Source organism: Schistocerca nitens, chromosome 9, assembly GCF_023898315.1.
Source record: "Schistocerca nitens isolate TAMUIC-IGC-003100 chromosome 9, iqSchNite1.1, whole genome shotgun sequence".
NCBI lineage: Eukaryota > Metazoa > Arthropoda > Insecta > Orthoptera > Acrididae > Schistocerca > Schistocerca nitens.
Window position 1 is genome coordinate 391,469,461 of NC_064622.1, and position 20,674 is coordinate 391,490,134.

The 20,674-nt window shown below is 43.7% G+C and overlaps 1 protein-coding gene and 1 pseudogene across 1 annotated transcript; one reads left to right on the top strand and one right to left on the bottom strand.

Annotated features, from left to right (window-relative positions):
• Positions 1-7,987: 7,987 nt before the first annotated feature.
• LOC126203378 (acanthoscurrin-2-like) lies at positions 7,988-19,662 on the bottom strand. The gene is made up of 3 exons (XM_049937675.1): positions 19,620-19,662; positions 10,664-10,739; positions 7,988-8,594 (listed from the first exon to the last, which is right to left on the bottom strand). Exons 1-3 carry the CDS (start codon positions 19,620-19,622, stop codon positions 8,308-8,310), a joined length of 366 nt encoding a protein of 121 aa, XP_049793632.1. The 5' UTR covers positions 19,623-19,662; the 3' UTR covers positions 7,988-8,307.
• LOC126204692 (5S ribosomal RNA) lies at positions 8,808-8,925 on the top strand (annotated as a pseudogene).
• Positions 19,663-20,674: the final 1,012 nt, after the last annotated feature.

Sequence of the window (20,674 nt, forward strand, 5' to 3'; positions counted from 1 at the left end):
GGTGGTGTGTGCTTCCAATAACAATGTGTCCTTTTGTCAAAGTCGTTCATGTCAGTGTAATTCTCCGATAGGGGCCGGTATCGTCGCTAGAACGATTCCTCATTCATCTCTGCTCCGCTTATATACTCCCCTTAGTGCGTCATGTTTCGACTCTTCAGCGTATGGATCCAAGTATCCACACTACGTTGTGTGTTACGCGAGGGCTGTTCGGAAAGTAAGGTCCGATAGGTCGTAAATTGAAACGGCAGTGGAAATAAGATGACGTTTTTGCACATATGTGTTGGGTAGTGTCTCTACTATGTTCAGCACGTCACGTTGCTCTTTTCAGTTCTGAGCAAACAGTGAGCACGTAGTGAGGCCTAGTGCAATAGTGTCTTGTAGCGGGACTTTGAATTTCGCCGCGCTACATTCGTTCCCTCAGATAAAAATATCCCGTCGCAGCGGTATGAGCGCTCGGCGGCAGAAAGAAAATACTAAAATTGTTAACTCTTTTCCGTTTTTTATTCCGTTTCAATTGTCTCTTGTTAGCCGAAGCTTAAGGTAGACGTGATCTGATACTGACGTAAAAACTTAATGGCTAATCTTGATCTGATTGTAATGTGTAGACATTGTGGAAGTTATTAAGAAATTCGGTGGATGGAAGTAGCAAAGTGAATTAAACTGCATACAGTATCAAGATGATTTTAATTGGTATAAATTAGTGATCCCTGGCCTATTGCAAGATTTCGGAGCAGATTTTTCACGCTGAAATGAAGGAGATTTTTGAAGTCCTGGACGCCGCCCGAAAGAAGACATGTTAACCTGGTAAAGGATGATCTCTCATCTACGCCATTTCCCCCTGTCAGTTACATTCTGTTATTCTCTGTTTCTTTTCAGTAACTTTTGTAGTGAAAACTGGTTTAACTTTTGCTCAAAAACGCCACAAGGACCACCCCAACAATAGCTTTTCCGAATAACGAAGTCCGATAGCTTTTCTGTAATACAAAGTCTGATTTGCTTTTCATTCTTTCCCTTTTTCACGGTCTCTCTTCTCACATTTATCCTTTTTTATTAAACACTACAGTCTCCCACCAAGTATGGATGCCCGCTGCAAAAGGCAATGAAGACGCCCCTGCAACGTATCCGATGGGAAGTGCCTGATCACACACGACACAGTCCGGACTTGGCTCTCTCTCATGTTCATCTCTGCTCACGTGGTAGGCTGGCTATGAAGACAATATTTTGGTACAGACAAGGAACTGCAGGCCACCGATAAGCAGCGGTGGCTGACTGCTAAGACGAGGGTATTGGAAGGTTGGTACAAAGCTATGACAAATGGCTAGTTCGGAGCGGCGATTCTGTAGAGAAATAGCTGGTAGGTGTACCAAATTCCTGCAAACATTTTTGATTTTCAGTGTGGTTTCCGTTATGCGATCGATCGGATCTTACCTTCCGAATAGCCCTGGTATGTCGTGAACTAACTCGTAATATACCATGTACATTGCAACTTGCATACTACTGTCGCATATCTCAGAGTCAGCAGCGCTGCCACGGAGAAACCAGTTATGCTTTATGTAACCAAGGCACTGATGTCGACAATACATTTTAACAGTTACAGCAAAAGTCAACTAATTTCCGTTAAACGGAATGACTTTTGTATTAATTAACGCATTACTGATGTCTGCTAGCATGCCACGCAAAATTAGGTACGTAAAAGTACTCTGACATCCGTAGACTGTTACGCTGCAAGAAGAAGATTCTTGGAACAGATTTTGTAAATGTTTTTCTGTGAAACACTTACGATTCTATACCTAAGGAAAATCCTGTGTTGTAACTATATACATCTACTATGAGCTGCATTTTAAAGCAGAATAAAAGTAGATGATGACTTTTCTACTATTTTCTGGTATTAAAGAACAATTTTGGTGTGTAAATATGTTTTACTAAGTGCAGTTCATTTCATGCCGTATGACGCACTTTGTGCAAATATTATCTTCTTTCCTTTCTTCCGTATTTAATAAATTAGTCTTTAAACGTTTCAGTTTGCACAAAGTGCTTATTCATCATTTGGTCATCCTGGCTACCAGTTTATAGGTAAGTACAGTCCGACCTTCAGTTCCGAAAATAAATGATTCCGTCCCCATATACTTACAAAATCCATTTTCTTATCAAACACAGTAATACCTTATCTTGAGGGTATGGTTGTATGTATCTCTTCAAAAGTACGGTGTCGCCAGCAACATGTCATTTAACAATTACAGTACCTGCCTCAGTTGTTCAAACTGAACACAAAGCTACTTTTGCGTAAACGCCTTCCTACATGTATAGTAATGATTCCATTACATTAGATTATTACTGTAGTGACTTGGCCAGACAGCCAAGCCACTGTAAGGTAGCCGAAAAGCACGCGTTAAGCTCACGCAGACTGGCGTGAGGTCTGGAACAGGACAATGTCTTGAGAATTGCAAATAAAGTACGTAGATGATGTAATACTTAACTTTAATCCATAATTGGTGTACATCGCTCTTGACGGTACAGGTTTTATAATAAGCTCAATATAACTGGTAATGGCGCCTTGCTAGGTGGTAGCAAATGACGTAGCTGAAGGCTATGCTAACTATCGTCTCGGCAATTGAGAGCGTAATTTGTCAGTGAACCACTGCTATGAACGTCGGCTGTACAACTGGGGCGAGTGCTAGTAAGTCTCTCTAGACCTGCCGTGTGGTGGCGCTCGGTCTGCAATCACTGACAGTGGCGACACGCGGGTCCGACGTATACTAATGGACCGCGGCCGATTTAAAGGCTACCACATAGCAAGTGTGGTGTCTGGCGGTGACACCACAATTACCATAACTGACGCATGTTATGGAATAACGATTAGTTACTTGTATGCATTCACCAATGATTATCGTCTCACTGACAGTAATTCGAAGCAGAAGAACCGGCCGTGACCAACACGTTACGTTCGTGCTCCTTTTCCAGCGAATGTACATTAAAATTCGCTAAATACCTGCAACAAGTCGAACTTAAGAAAATAATGGAGAGCAGTAAACAGTCGAAATTGAGTCAGCTGCTTTATCTATTAACGCCATAGCTGTGTCGCTACGAAATGAATCAGTTGTGGAAAATATGCATCTATGTAGCTTAAGTAATTTACGTCATTTATTTCCTACACTGTTAAATTGAAGTATTTCTAATGAGTCAATCAGTAATTGGATTCTGAGTTGTATGCACTCCCTCGGTGAACGTTTTTTTTAAATCATTTCATTATTCTTTTTGATATAGTTCTATTAAACTACAGGATTATTCATAATAACATATTTCAGAAGAAGATTGCACGAAAACAACATGGGAAATGGTTCCTGTGTGTGGGTAGATCGTCTCTGACATTATAGCTGCCCTCTATGGCCGCTGTTTGTGATGCGGGAAACGTCAGTATATGCATGCAGTTCCAGTGAAGCCGCTGACACTAACTGCCTGGGAAGACGCGACAGCAGTCCGCTTTGGAAAGCTGTTAATTTGGTTGCCTAACCACAGGCACCAACTAATTCGATGTGACAGTACGGACCGCAGTAATTAAAACTTCCAATAGTAGAAATACTTCTCCCTGACGTTTCGTTGCCAACTGCGGGCAACATCATCTGAGGTGAGTCTACGACTGGCTGCTAGGCCGTGGAGGTCCTGTTTTTATAGGGCGTATAGATGGCGCCACCACGCATCCCGTGTTGTCAACAGTAAAACTATCTCTGGCTGGCGTCATTACTCTCGATAGAAGGTAACCGATTGTCACATCTTAGGTACAAAGTCGATCGCCATATCTTATCTAACGTCCAAAAAATTAATCTGTCCATTACTTTCTGTCTCCATAGTGAATTGTATTTTTGAATTGATGCTATTCAAATGCTTCAAAAACCGATTCAGTTATTCTTCACCGTGATTCCATATGACAAAAGTGTCGTCCACATACCGACGTCTCAGTAATCAAACGAGCAGATGGGACTCTGGGTCACAAAGTCTACAGAAAAGATACGCATACCGATCGTTATCTTCATAAGGATTCAAACCATCATCCGAGGCAGAAGAGATGTATTATCAAGACATTGGTGGACAGGGCTAATAAAATCTGTGAGCAAGCTTATTTGCAAGAGGAACTAAATCACTTGCGAACCGCTTTCCAGAAAAATGGGTACGCTGGAAAGGAGATAGATCGAGCACTCCATCCCAGAAGAAAAATGTCCGAAAACGTGCAACAACAACAACAACCATCGGTGGGGAAAGTTTTTCTTCCATTCATCCACAATATTACGGACCGTATCGGGAAAGTGCTGGCCAAGTTCAGAGTTGAAACAATCTTCAGACCCACCAGGAAGTTTAGTGAACGCTTAAGATCGGCGAATGATGCACGACACCCTTTAGCTACTCCTGGTGTGCATAAGATTCCGTGTAGTTGTGGGAAAGTTTACATTGGAACCACAAAAAGAAGTATCAATACTCGCCTAACTGAACATAAAAGGAACTGTCGACTGGGACACACGGACAAATCGGCTGTAGCGGAACATGTTTTTGAAACGGGTGACCATGAAATAAAATTTAGTGAGACGAGCGTGCTACCTAAGACATCGCATTATTATGCACGTATGTATAGAGAGGCTGTAGAGATTTTTAAACACCACAACAATTTTAACAGGAAAGAAGAAGGCTTGAAAAATGGTTCAAATGGCTCTGAGCACTATGGGACTCAACTGCTGTGGTCATCAGTCCCCTAGAACTTAGAACTACTTAAACCTAACTAACCTAAGGACATCACACACATCCATGCCCGAGGCAGGATTCGAACCTGCGACCGTAGCAGTCGCGCGGAGAAGGCTTGAAGTTAGATAAGATATGGTGATCGACTTTGTACCTAAGATGTGACAATCGATTACCTTCGATCAAGAGTAATGACGCCAGCCAGAGATAGTTCTACTGTTGACAACAAGTGACGAGTGGTGGCGCCCTCTACACGCTCTATAAAAACAGAACCTCCACGGCCTAGCAGCCAGTCGTAGACTCACCTCAGATGATGTTGACCGCAGCTGGCAACGAAACGACTCATTTCAACGAAACAGCAAATGTACAGTAGAAAAGGTGAAAAATTACATTTACGGCATTTTGATTTGTTGTAACACAACCTCAGAGATTAAAAGGGTCAGGAGAAAAATCATACCTTGGCCTACACTTGGAAATGATCCGCTCGCAGGGGAGGTAAATCTATGACATGGAACGCGTAGCTGTTAGCATTGAATATCATTTTCCAGTATGACGATTCAGTTTCATCTTGGCAGTCTTCAAGCTTGCTATTGCCAGTCCTTATTAATTTAACCGCCTTAGGTTATGGCACAGTTTCTTTATTCGGGTTGTAACCTAGAAGTGTTTCAGTACTTTTTTGCTTTCTTCGTGCAATTTGTTTCAAACTTCAAACTGACTCGTTTCATGTAGTTATAATATGTCGCAAAAACGCGCCCTGAAACATATGATCAACAAAAGATCAGTCGGTTATTTTATCATCTATGTCCTTAATTCCCTATATACACTCATGTTCAGAAAGAACAGAACACCTTGAACGACCAGAGATAGGACGTGCATATTCACAGCACACGTACATTAATGTCACCATTTGGACCATGTCGGCCCGCGGATTCAAGAACATCAACCTCGCGACGCAACACCACCTGCCGGTTAAATGTGCCTGCGGCTTGGGCAGATATGCAGAATGCCTCGCAGACGAATGCACGAACAGTACCGTCAAATCAGTGAGTTTGAAGGAGGCGCATTATTGGCATGAGAGAGTGTGATGCATCCATCTGGGAAACTGCAGCTTGTGTGGGAAGAAGCGTTCCAGCACGCGACGGGTGTGTGCAGAATGGTTCATGGAAGCCGTTAGAACACGACGAGATGGGTCAGGTCGCACCACCCAGACAATTTCTCTCATCCGAACGGCATTGCAGGACAGATCTGCATCCTCGTCGGCTGTGGCGCAACAACGGAACAGTGTAAGACATCATAAACTATCAGGGGGGACAGAACGTCTCCGTTTACTACAGCATGGATTACTTGAGCGTCATCTACTTCTCCGCCTTTGATGAACGTGTAGAAACATGCTAGATGGCACTGGTGTACGGAACGATGTGACTGAGGACAGGAATGTCATCTATAGTGTTTCCGGACGTATATAGGTTCTGTTTCTTTGCAAATGATGGCCGCATTTTGGTTCGCCACAGACAGGGAGAGCGGCACCAAAGTGACTGCATTTGCACAAGACATACAGCACCAACACAAGGCGTTATTGCGTGGGGTGTTGTTTTGTACAACCACAAATCACAGCTACGTCCAGGGCACTGCAACCAACGTGACCTACGTGAATGACATCCAGCCACCGGTAGCCACGCCCTTTCTGCACAAAACCCAGACGCCATATTACAGCAAGAAAAAGCACGACCACATGTTGCTGCACGAACACGTCCCTGCTTGGTGTCACAGGATGTTAGCCTTTTGCCCTGACCCGCCGATTACCAGACTCGTCACCAATGTGTGAGATATGGTGAAACGACTGTGCAGTGCTGTGACCTAACCGCAACGAGCACAGATAAACTTTGGAAACAGGTGAATGCAGCATAGACATCATTCCCGCCTTACACGCATGTATGCCATCATGTATTGAACAAGTTATGCCTACTAGTCAACAGGGCACATGCTGAACCGAAGAGATTCAAATGCTAATCGTTTATACAGAGCATACTGATTTACATGTCCTGTCAATATGAACGTCCTATCTGTAGTCGTTCATATGGTTCAAATGGCTCTGAGCACTATGGGACTTAACTTCTGAGGTCATCAGTCCCCTAGAACTTAGGACTACTTAAGCCTAACTAACCTAAGGACATCACACACATCCATGCCCGAGGCAGGATTCGAACCTGCGACCGTAGCGATCGCGCGGTTCCAGACTGTTGCGCCTAGAGGTCGTTCAAGGTATTATGATTTTTCTGAACGTAAGTGCATGTTGTCTCTCTTACATGTTAGAGGCATTCTGTGATTTACGTCGATTGTTGTCGTGCTTACTCAGCTGATACATCTAATCGTTGCCTATTTGACAGTGAGAAATTGTTCTTGAAGTTCCAAGGTAGGAAAGCAGTGTTAGTCATTTGGTCGCTGATTGTTATAGTTCCGTTAGTGATGACTACCGTAAATGATACGTTATTTTAGGTTTCATCTTTAGGACAGATACCTTTTCGTTGTTACTTGTGTGTAACTGTATGTCAACTGTGAGTGCTGGATAGGATGTTATACGCCGTGGATCTAAAAAATATACACAACATACAGAATAGAATTTCATTATAATCTACTGTGTGCACAAAATTCAGTTCAGTCAAAAGCATCCTTTACCCATGCTTGTTTCTTTTGTTGGCTTTTTACCGATGACTGGTTAGTGGCAGAATTCAAATCTTTCCCTGTCTCTATTCGTACAACTGTTACTTCGATTCGTGAAGCTGCTTCCAATTTCCACTTAAACACAGCGTGACTATACATGTGTGAGGCATATTTGTCATGATCCATGAATGAAAGACGTCGTGGAGGAGTATCCACCTATCAAGATACTATTTTCAACAGGAAAAGACCAATTGGCAACTGTTCACTTTGGAAAATTTTGCTGTCATTGAAACATTTACTCGGAATTAACGTTTGTTTGTGCATTAGATGTATACGTGGTAAAATAAGAGCATACTTCTAAAATACATTGCAAAGAATCGGTAAAAAGTCGTGGATATTCCTCGTTGCATTGCTGTCACTGTTACATCTGTGGTAGTTGTGAACAACTGCGTCGTTTAGAAACTTTCCGCGGTGACTAGTATGCTGCTTCAAATATTTTGCACTCCCCTAAACGAAGATACTGGAGCAGAGTTGTTTTTTCCGTAGGTATAGGTTTGTGTATGAGATATTTATCATAGTTGTAACAATGAAATTGGTCTAATGTACACAACATTCACTTTATTCCAAAGTATTTCTGGGCCATACACAACGAGATACACTTGCTGCTTCTCTTAGAGATTCTCTCAAGATACAGTTAAAAGGCTAGCTGTGATCCACAGAACAGGCAAAGAGAATATACAGTAGATCAATTGGCGATGTTAAGAGCCGGCAGCAACTAGAGTCTCTGGAGAGTAGTCAGATGTAAACTGAGAGCTTCATACACGTATGTAAGTGGCCAGCAAGGCGATCGTTTGTGGGACAGCACACAGCATTTACTTTGATGGAGCTTCTTAGGCGCGGAGACGGTGGAGTTTCCAGTTACTTGCCGTAGCCGAATCCGGCGCCGTAGGTACCGAGGCCGTAGCCGAACTTCTTAAAGCCCAGCCCCAGGCCTAGACCCCCGCCGCCCCCCAGCCTGTTGAGGCCGAGCCCCCCTAGGCCGCCGCCCACGCCGCCCAGCCGCAGCCCCAGGCCTGCCCCGCCCAGACCGCCGCCGCCCAGTCCGATGCCGCCCCCGACCCCGGCGCCGCCCCCCAGTCCGGCGCCGCCCCCCAGGCCGTACAGGCCCAGTCCCCCGCCGAAACCGTAGCCCAGGCCGCCTCCACCTGCAAAAAACATCAAGTAAGATTGGAGCAGTGCTACAATTACCGATCGCAAAACTTATTACTACTATCTAGCTTTCTGCTCGCAGCTTCGTCACTGTACCCACTATAAGCTCCAGAGAGGACTTTAAATTTATCTCTCTAGTCCAGCCGTGTGGCATATTTTTTGTCTCAATACAGGACGACAGTATTATTGTCTCGCTAAGGTCTACCAATGGCAATGGCCTTGCCGCAGTGGGTACACTGGTTCCCGTCAGATCACCGAAGTTAAGCGCTGTTGGGCGTGGCCGGCACTGCGATGGGTGACCGTCCAGGCCGCCACGCGCTTTTGCCATTTTTCGGGGTGCGCTCAAACTCGTGATGCCAATTGAGGAGCTACTCGACCGAATAGTAGCGGCTCCGGTCACAGAAAACCATCATAACGACCGGGAGAGCGGTGTGCTGCCCACACGCCCCTCCGCAGTTGAGGATGATACGGCGGTTGGATGGTCCCGATGGGCCACTTGTGGCTTGATGTCGGAGTGCTTAACAGTCTACCAGTGGTAGACTTAACAACACTATTCTATTAACACATTATAAGTCAAGTAAGGAAAGAAATACGAAAAGCCCATTTCTAAATATTTCTACATGTCGCTCCTTCTCATCTCACAACCATTCCTAGAGGTATTAGGGGTATTTTATTTCAATGGTAGTCTGGTACAGATAATAAGTCTAGCATACAGAAAATCTCATTGAACGGTTCCTGAGTCATGCCTTTACCTCCCCCCCCTTTTTCACCCCCACCCTGAGTCTTATGGGTGCTAGGGGTGTCTTACTGCCACAGTACTTTTTAGTATTCCATACCTCAATCGGTAAAGACGTAACCCTTTTATGAACACTTTGTTGTCTGTTTCTGTGTTTGTCTGTTAAGACCCCTTTTCTTGGGACCGGGTCGACGTAACAAGTTGAAATTTTCTCAAATACTGAGGTCTACGGCCCCCTGGTAATTTCAAAAATTTAAGTTTCTAAGTCAATGCAATCAACAGCTACGGCAGTTTGTGTTACATATTACGATACTCGCAACTTGGCTCATCAAGACCTATAAACTAAACACTTGTGTTCGCAATTAAGTTTTATTGATTGGCGACTCCATGGCGTGTTGTGTGCACCACGACCAAATAGTGGATAGAATTGAAAGGAAAATCAGTATTGGCCGTATTTTGCTGTTTTATTGTCAGCAAAATTGATTTTCGGTCACTTAGTGACCATCCTCAGTTCCGTAATATACAATTAAAATTGGTAGGCACTGGTATCAAGCTATAATCACAAGCTTAGAGCGATCACATAAACTATAGCCAATGGTGATTTTCCTTCCAATTCTACAATTAAGTTTGTACGGAATCCTACAGCGCAAGTACTACTCGCATTTGTTCGCTTCCTTTTCCAGGTAGCGAGATATATGTGTGCCAAATTTGGCAGAAATTGTTTCAGGCGTTGCAGAGGTACACAAATGTGTTGATATGTCACTGTCTTTTGCACTACTGATCTCCTCCCCTCATCTTCCTCGCAGTGAATCATCATCAGGAGTCGCGACCCCTAAAGCTATGCTCTCGATGCTAATATTGGTCGTCATCGAATATTTTAACATGTCACGGCATCTCATCCACAGACATAGGGACTGTAATGGAGTGATCCCCCCCATAGTATTTCTAAACAGATAATTATACTGTAGAAATAATAAGCCATGCATATACAAAATTCGGTTGAAATTTCTCCAGAAGTTCCTGTATTATGCTTCTACGTCACAAAGCGGTCACAGCACTCGTGGAGCGAAAGAATACACAAAAAGAAAAGGTAGTATGCAGACAGAGTAATTTAATTTCTCTTGCCGCACCTCTCTCTGAAGAAGCCACTTATGCCAGTCCAACCCCTTCTAACTGAACAAGAACACTTTTCACAATTCTGTATGCCACAGCTGCTCACTATATTTTACAAAACTCTTGGTGAAAGCATCTCGTGCGAGAAAAATCGTTACTCACGTTTAATAAATATATGTACTAATTGTTATTGATGACGGAATCGTGAAGACTTACCAATCAGGCCAGCTCCCCCTATTATAGAGCAGCTCACAGCGGCCAGACACGTCCCCAGGAGAAGCAATGCACGAAACTGAAACACATAAGCAAACGTGTCTCGTACAACCGTCAGTACTTTTTACATTTGTGTTATGGAGAATCTGCTGTCTGTAGCCCCCGTCTCTAAAGGTACAAAGATGGTAACAGTAGCTTCTTTGGACAAATTATCGTTTGCCTATGGAGATAAGAAACGCTATGCCGCACAGTTCACCACTACTAGACAGTAACGTTTCCCTTCGAATATGTCAATGTCTACAGTGGGAGCAGTTGTCATCATTCAATCTCTCCTGTTCGTTAGGTTTTTAGGACGGGGTGGACCATGATCTTATCTGTCTCGTTAAGTGTATTATCGGCTCTCAGCCCAGTAACAGTAATATTCATATGAAGAAAATGGTGGTAAAAGTGGTTGAGCTACAACTATATAGGTAGATCTTTGGTAAACTTTCTCTGGATACCAGCCTATCAAGCCATCCAAAGGACGTTGGTTTACCAATGATTCGAGCCTATTTCACTTCTAAAGATGACAGCTTAAACTGTCTAAATCGGTAAAGTGAACCAAATACTTTCATGAACCTGACGACTGACTTTTCATCTTTGTAGAACGATTCTGCAGCTGCTGAACTCCAGCTAAAAACGAAATCATAATAACCTACGTGTTCTTTCTAGAAAAGAACGCAGCTCACAAGAGCACTTACTGCTATTCCAGTATATCCAATATATACGAAAAAGTCCTCCAAAGCGTTATAACACGCGGAATGAAGGGTTGGGTTGGGTTGATTGGGGAAGGAGACCAGACAGCGAGGTCATCGGTCTCATGGGATTAGGGAAGGACGAGGAAGGAAGTCGGCCGTGCCTTTCAAAGGAACCATCCCGGCATTTGCCTGGATCGATTTAGGGAAATCACGGAAAACCTAAATCAGGATGGCCGGACGCGCGATTGAACCGTCGTCCTCCCGAATGCGAGTCCAGTGTGGCGGAATGAAGAGTAGCTTAACAATGGGGTAGCAATAATGTGACCGCCAGTAAAACATCTGTAGCCTGTCCCCCCCCCCATCCCCCCCAGACCATCAAGAAACACAACAATCGTCGGTCACGATCACTCAACACAAACATTCATCAGCGTTGTGACTTAGCGGATGATGTTTTTCCACTTTCGCTACTGTATGCTGTTACTTCAGGTACGGAAGCATCCACTATACGTGCACCAACAATTTGCTCGATTCGAATGCAGTGAGATCCGACATAACGGACTTGCAACTATACATAACACTGTTCGGGCCACGACTGACAGGTGCAGCATATTGAAGACACTGTACAGTTGCTTTTCATGGTAAAATACATACGATAGCGCAACCTGTAGGCTTGGCTAGAGTCTGCATTTATGTTCAGCCATTCATTTCTCACGATATTGCCATATTTTTCATATTTTTACCCCCCCCCCCCATAAGTGTACTTGTTTGTATGTGCACTGAATGAAGCCGGCGGCTTTCCCGGACTGTACAGTGTACCTTTGGCGCTGCTAATAATAGGTGCTCCTAAAGTTTTTAGCGATTGGACAACAGAAAATGTTTTAAATCACATATTCGTTTCTTTTGAATGATATAGCAACCACAAAGCTAGTTTCCCACTAGTTCCACTACTAACTTAGTATCAGAAAAACCAGTTTAGAATGGTTTTCAGGGATTGTCCGTGACACTTTTAATTCTGTGTTTATTGCCTCTAAGAAACCATTGTACAACGAGCACCTCATTCTGTAACTTCAGACCAAATTAATGTGCAACTAGCGTCCCATATTGATTTATAGTTAATTTTTTCCCATAGTTCACAGAGCGCCAGTTGACTATTCATTACAGCTGCAATGTAGTACTAAATGTAATCAGCAGGACAAACGGTAGAAGTGAAATCCTTGCACAGTACAGCCCAATTTCCGAACTGCTGTCATTAAGAGAGCGGATAACATGGAGCGAGATCATCAAGGACAGCGCTGGGCGATGTGGTTCCTGTGGAAACTATGGTTATCCACAAGCTGTTGGTAAAAATTAATGGAGAGAGCACTACGACAACGATTATTCCCGTACAAGCAGGAAAACCATGGCTACTATCGCTGAAATTGGGTTCCAGGTACTGCCACACCTACTGTATTTTCTTAAAAATGGCTCAAATGGCTCTGAGCACTATGGGACTTAACATCTGTGGTCATCAGTCCCCTAGAACTTAGAACTACTTAAACCTAACTAACCTAAGGACATCACACACATCCATGCCCGAGGCAGGATTCGAACCTGCGACCGTAGCAGTCGCGCGGCTGTATTTTCTTAACTTGGCCCTTTCTGATCACCATCTTTTCGACGCTAAGAAGAAAGCCCCGTGCGAACATCATTTTGCAGAATACCTGGAACTGCGAGCAGCTGTCCTGCTGTTGATGCGACAGACTCCACAAAAGTGGTTCGCGGAGGGCCTGCACTAGTTACAAGGCCGAGTCAGGAGAATAGGGTGAGTGTGGCAGTACATGGAACCTAATTTCACTGATGGCAGCCGTGGTTTCCCGACTTGTAAGGAAGGTAAGATATGAGAAATTAGCGATCTTACGAAGCATCTATTTACGAGTGGAACAGGAGGGGAATAATAAGTAGTGGTACAGGGTACCCTCCGCCACAGGCTTGTGGAGTATCTATGTAGATGGAGATGGAGATGTAGACGAGCGTTGTCCTGTTGCCCTCTCCACACACTGCCACCACGCCGGTCGCTGTGGCCGAGCGGTTCTAGGCGCTTCAGTCCGGAACCACGCCGCTGTTACGGTCGGACGTTCGAATGCTGCCTCGGGCATGGATGTGTGTGATGTCCTTAGATTAGTTAGGTTTAAATAGTTCTGTCTAGGGGACTGATGACCTCCAATGTCAAGTCCCATAAGTGCTTACAAGGGAACCTCCCCATCGCACCCCCCTCAGATTTAGTTATAAGTTGGCACAGTGGATAGGCCTTGATAAACTGAACACATATCAATTGAGAAAACAGGAAGAAGTTGTGTGGAACTGTGAAAAAATAAGCAAAATATACAAACTGAGTAGTCCACGGGTCGCATAGGTAACATCATGGATAACATGAGCTCAGGAACGTCGTGGTCCCTTGGTAGCGTGAGCAGCTGCTGCGCGAGAGGTCCTTGGTTCAAGTCTTCCTCCGAGTGAAAATTTTATTTTCTTTATTTTTGCATAGTTATTATCTGTCCGTTCGTTCATTGACGTCTTTGTTCACTGTAATAAGTTTAGTGTCCGTGTTTTGCGACCGCATCGCAAAACCGTGCGATTAGTAGACGAAAGGACGTGCCTCTCCAATGGGAACCGAAAACATTTCATCGCAAGGTCATAGGTCAACCGATTCCTCCACAGGAAAACACATCTGATATATTCTATACGACACTGGTGACGGCATGTGCGTCACATGACAGGAATATGTTGTCGACCCCCCTAACTTGTACACTTGGCGAATGGGTAAAAAGATTCTTCTACCTTGCCCGATTTAGGTTTTCTTGTAGATGTGATAATCACTCCCAAAAAAGTGATGAAAACATAAGAGTTTGTCACATAAACTGAAAATAAAAAATTAAACTTTTCACTCGAGGGAAGATTTGAACCAAGGACCTTTCGTTCCGCAGCTGCTCACGTTACCACGAGACCACGGCGCTCCTGCATTTCCAGTGTCCTTGATGTTGCCTATCTTCCCATGAACTACTCAGTTTGTATATTTTGCTTATTTTTTCACAGTTCCACACTACTTCTTCCTGTTTTCTCAATTGATCTGTGTTCAGTTTTTCAAGGCCTATCCACTGTGCCTATAACTAAATCTGAGGGGGGTGCGATGGGGAGGTTCCCTTGTTAGAGCCATTTGAACCATTTAAACTGCCACCAATCACGTATGAATATCTGCAGAGTTCATTCCCTCCTGCAGCAGAAAACACGTCGTCCAGTACTGTTCTTGATGATCACACTCCACGTTGTCCTCTCACCTAATGACAGCAGTTAGGAAATTGGGTTGTACTGTGCAGAGACTATACTTCAAGCGACTGTCCTGTATCTACGGTTAAACCAAAGTGTTGCATAGTTGCAACCGTAATGATATGTCATATGTTCCATGACTAATGAGAAAAAACAAAGCGTAAATTGATGTGGAATGTCCTTCGTATATTAATCTCACAATATTTTCCTCGATAATCTGAAAGAACTATTAGTGTGAGTTACTACGACGTTTATTTTAATCAACAAATGTGCTACTTATGTAATGCGAGGTGCTGGAAACATGTTACGAAATCAAAAAGTCAAGTCCTTTAGCAGACAGTGGAAAGGATACTCTGAGAGAAATTCATTAATACCTAGCGAAATAAAGTGGTGATTAGGACTTGGGACTCGTATTCAGAAATAGCAGGTCTCAAATGGAAATCCGGTTGTTCGCATTTAAATGTACCTAGCCATCTTTAAATAATTTATGAAGGATGTGGTGTACCACATCTGAGCCTTATCCAATGCTCCTTATGTAAAGCTCTCCATCTCGACAATACGCTAAAAACTAAACGTCAATCCTATTTTCAGTAATCCAGATAATGGATAATTTCATAGTTTCCTCCCCTCTCATTTGTTTGTCCAAATAGCCTATCCGTGTGCGTATATCCTTGTTTGTTAGAGGGTGTCTGTACATATACCTTAAAAGTTGAAATATATAATTAAGGGGAACATCTGATTTGATGGCGCAAATGATGCGAGGCTTTTGCGGTATTCTAACTAGGAAAAATTCAAAATACTCTACTACTCATATAATAGATTTATATCTATTAACTGGTGCTAAATGACTTGATTCTTAACTCGCCTGGGGAGAAGAAACACGAACATAAAAAAAAGTAGAAATCACGGTTTCCAGCTTGTGAGGCCCCAACCCGATGTTCATCTGGCGAATCCTTTTATAGATTTTTTTTTCAGGGTGCGTGTAACAGAGTGTTGAAACATCTAGCTCTATTAGTCGACTCTGCTACTGCTACGGCCTGCACAGAGTCCTGACCTGAAGCCTATAGAACACTTTTGGGATGATTTGGAACGCCGAATTCGTGCCACACCTCACCGACCGACATCGATGCCTGTCCTCGGTGCAGTACTACGTGAAGAATGGCTGCCATTCCCCAAGAAACATTCCAGCAACTGATTGAACGTATGCCAACGACAGTGGAAGCTGTCATCACCATATTTAATTCCAGCATTACCGCAGAAGGTACCACGATCTTGTAAGTCATTTTCAGCCAGGTGTCCGGATACTTTTGATCACATAATGTATGTTAATATGTTAGTCGTTGCAAAACTATCTTGTTTTATTGAAAATTACGCACTCGGACAGAATTATCCGACTGAACTCGGAACATACGTAATACTGATCAAACGCAGAAAATGATATTACAGTTTTCCTCAGGTTTTTCTGAATCACATAACTCAAATGTCGGGATATTTCCTTTGGAAAGAACGATCTATTTCCATCCAACCCTTAACCGACACGAACTGGTTCTCCACCGCTCTCGATTTCGTGGGTGAGGGGACTCTTACACCAAGTTTCCTTTTCCTTACAAGATTAAAGCCAGAAAGGTGATACACAAGTCACATAAACCCTTTTTGGTGGTTTCCCTCCCTCGCATTTCATTGTACTGGGGGCTGAATCAAGCCCTCCGACAAAAACACTTTTATACCTCGTAAATAATCTGTGGATGATAGAGGCAGGAAAAGTAAGAATAAATATTGAACTTCATTTTCAAATATTTTTTTCCAAAGCAAATTCAAGAGTACTGCCCACGTTTAAGAGGTAAGTAATGTAGCTGTTAAGGGTAAGTGGCTTTGAAAAAGATCTGAAATTGCTACAACTGGACAGGGCTCGATGGAATCAGTATCCGATTCTGTAAGGAATTTGCGAATGAGGAAATAGCTCTTTTAACTGTAACATATCACAGATCTTTCCAACAACAGACTGTAACAGAAATAATGTACGAAACTAACGTCCAATATCACTGAGAGCCATATGTTGCAGAATATCAAACATGTCCTAAACTGAAACGTAATGAAGAATTTCGAACACAATCATGTGGAATATAAATCGCGCTTTTATCGTACAACATCCAATACGCAATGGATCAAGGGGGGTCATGTGCATGCAGTATTTCTTGACTTCGGAATAGGATTTTGCTCAGTACAGCATCTACGCTTATTTGCGAAAGTATGACCATAGCTGGAACCTAATGAAGTTTTAGACTATATTGAGGATTTCTTGGTATGGAATAGGTAGCATGTTATCCTCGATGGATCATGCCGAAAAGTAGCGTGACAGATCTGCTCTACTGATAATACATATTAATGAATTGCCAGATAAAATTAGCCGTAGTGTCAGCATTTTCGCAGGTGATGAAGTTATCCGTAACGAAGGGAAAAAACAGAAGAGGGAGCTGCACAAATATCCTGTCAGAACTTGCAGTAAACGTTCAGGCATTTGGAACTGTGCAATCTACAAAACGTAGCACCCTATGTAACATTAGCGAGTTACAAATAGAAACAGTCAACTCGCATCACAACAAGAATTTGTTGGAATATGAAATGGAATTATATTGTAGACCCAGTCGTAAATTAAGGAGGTGGAAAACTTTGATTCAGAATACTGGGGAAATACAATCAGCCTGCAAGGGATACAGTCTTGCTATTCATCAAAGAATACATCTCAAGTACACAGAGTGCCCCTTAAAAGAGACATCCGGCGCATTGTCTTTGGTGTTTCGACAGATGTTTGAAATTTGGTTTTCGCTCTGTGTATCTGGAATCAGCACAAACTAGTGCTGCTCATTGTGTCTACCGTGTGAAGCCCACTATCGACGGAAACCATCGGTTTGGTTCCCATTACAAACTAAATGATTTTTGACTTGGAATTTTAGGTGCCCGTTCGATAGAGCGGTCCTAAATTAGTTTATTGCGATATTTGTTTTATCGGTGTATATTTACAGGCACAGGATAACAGGAAGGATTATCAGTACTCCAGTAGCGACTGGGAAGCGCTGCTGTATGGCGGTAGCAGTCAGTGTGGACCAGGGTGGTGCTTTAGCTGCCGGAGTACTGGTTATTCTTCGTGTTTTACTATCTCTCTTCATTGTTGTTGTTGTGGTCTTCAGTCCTGAGACTGGTTTGATGCAGATCTCCACGCTACTCTATCCTGTGCAAGCTCCTTCATCTCCCAGTACCTACTGCAACCTACATCCTTCTGAATCTGTTTACTGTATTCATCTCTTGGTCTCCCTCTACGATTTTTACCCTCCACGCTGCCCTCCAGTAGTAAATTGGTGATCCCTTGATGCCTCAGAACATGTCCTACCAACCGATCCCTTCTTCTGGTCAAGTTGTGCCACAAACTCCTTTTCTGCCCAATTCTATTCAACACCTCCTCTTTAGTTATGTGATCTACCCATCTAATCTTCAGCAGTCTTCTGTCGCACCACATTTCGAAAGCTTCTATTCTCTTCTTGTCTAAACTGTTTATCGTCCACGTTTCACTTCCATACATGGCTACACTCCATACAAATACTTTCAGATACGACTTCCTGACACTTAAATCTATACTCGATGTTAACAAATTTCTCTTCTTCAGAAACGCTTTCCTTTCCATTGCCAGTCTACATTTTATATCCTCTCTACTTCGACTACCATCAGTTCTTTTGCTCCCCAAATAGCAAAACTCCTTTACTACTTTAAGTGTCTCATTTCCTAATCTAATTCCCTCAGCATCGTCCGACTTAATTCGGCTACATTCCATTATCCTTGTTTTGCTTTTGTTGATGTTCATCTTATATCCTCCATTCAAGACACTGTCCATTCTGTTCAACTGCTCTTCCAAGTCCTTTGCTGTGTCTGACAGAATTACAATGTCTTCATATGTATCGATAAAAGATATATCGCAATAGACTAATTTAGAAACGCTCTATCGAATGGGCGCGTAAAATCTGGGAGTGTTGTATCTAATGTGCAAGTAAAATTCACTTTAAAAATGATTTTGTTTGTAACAGGGAACAAACCGACGCTTTCCGTCGAAACAGAGCGTCGCATGACAGACGTGATAAGCCGTATTTTGTTTGGACACACTCGATCTCCACACTGCAAAAACGAAATTGCATTCCAAGTGGAGTAATTCCGGATTCATTCAAGCATTTTCAGTCTCCAATAAGGATTAGCTGTCACATACTAGTAGGAAATAAACCAGTCAAAAATCCTTCAACCAGGTGTGTGAGTTTAGAATCGAGGTGAACAGGAACTAAGATAGCACTGGACAGACTTGATCTCTACAATCCAAAAACGAAACTGCAAAGATCTGTTGAAATACCACAGAAAATTTGCTTGACGATTCTTAGCAGGTACATATGGTATATACCAAATAGGACTATCAGTTAACTCGTGAGATTGTGTCACGGACATGCTGAAGAGACTGAAGTGGCAGACGCCTGAAAACAGACGGCAAGTATACCTTGAAACCGTATTTGAGAAGTTTCAGGAACCAGCATTAAGAGCGGAATCTAAGAATATACTACAATCCTTCACGGACACTCCACGTTTGGCTCCCGTAGGGACGACGAAGACCACATTTAGGCAATTACGGTGCGCAAAGAGGGTTACCGAAGCTATCATTCTTCCCGCTTCCCTCATACGAATGAAGTCGAACTATGTGAAGTACCCTCGACCATGGACTTCTCAGTGTATAGATGTAGATGTAGGATCGCGAGAACTCTTTGAAACGCATCGTGACAGTTCAAATAACTTGGAAACATTCTTGTTCTCCTTTCCATTATTTACCTAAGCCATTTTTAAATGTGGCTGAGTGGCAGACCAGTTCGTGATTCAGGAGTGCTGGTACTTACCATGGCTGCTGCTGTGGCTGGGCTGCGGCTCTGCCGGTGCTGGAAGCTGACAGCGAGTGACGTGCAGACACCCCGGGCCGGGATTTATAGGGCGGGCGCGCGGCCTCCGTACCACGCGGGGCGCGGCCTTCGGCTGCGGTGAGGCGCGACGCACCGTGTCTCCAGGAGACACAGCCATCCACCGCTCCCCGAGCCTACTCACTCCCGTCTTTACTTAAGCCAGGCACCGCCCGCCTCAAAAGCAACGACCCGACTCCGTCTTTGTCACCAGAAAACCAGGTAGGTTGGTCACCTTATGTCCCTTCGTCGTAATTAACCACGTTTATAACAACTTTGTTTGTGTGGCCATCCTCCGCAGCAAGTATATAAACACTTAGAATGAAATTTTCACTCTACAGCGGGGTGTGCGTTGATATGAAACTTTCTGACAGATTAAAACTGTGTGCCGCACTGAGACTCGAACTCGGGAGCTTTGCTTTTCGCGGTCAAGTGCTCTGCCAGCTGAGCGACCCAAGCACGACTCACGTCCCGTTCTCATAGCTTTACTTCTTCCAGTACCTCGTCTCCTACCTTCCAAACTTCACAGAAGCTCTCCTGCGAACCTTGCAGAACTAGCACTCCTGGAAGAAAGAATATTGCGGAGACATGGCTTAGCCACAGCCTGGGGGATGTTTCTAGAATGAAATTTTCGCTCTACAGCGGACAGAGCGAGGAGACGAGGTACTGGCGCAATTAAAGCTGTGAGGGCGGGCGTGAGTCGTGCTTGGGTAGCTCTGTTGTTAGAGCACTTGCCCACGAAAGGCAAAGGTCCCGAGTTCGAGTCTCGGTCCGGCACACAGTTTTAACCTGCCAGGAAGTTTAATATCAGCGTACACTCCGCTGCAGAGTGAGGTACTGGCGGAGTTAAACCTGTGAGGACGGGGCTTGGATCGTGCTTGGGTAGCTCAGTTGTTAGAGCAGTTGCCCGCGAAAGGCAAAGGTCCCGAGTTCGAGTTCCGGTCCGGCACACAATTTTAATCTGCCAGGAAGTTTTATATAAACACTTGTTTTGTAAA

Excerpts from the sequence above, each read along its gene's own strand:
- LOC126203378 (XM_049937675.1), bottom strand. Across the intron at positions 8,595-10,663 it reads AGGGGGAGCTGGCCTGATTG|GTGGAGGCGGCCTGGGCTAC; the intron begins GTAAGTCTTCAC and ends TGTTTTTTGCAG.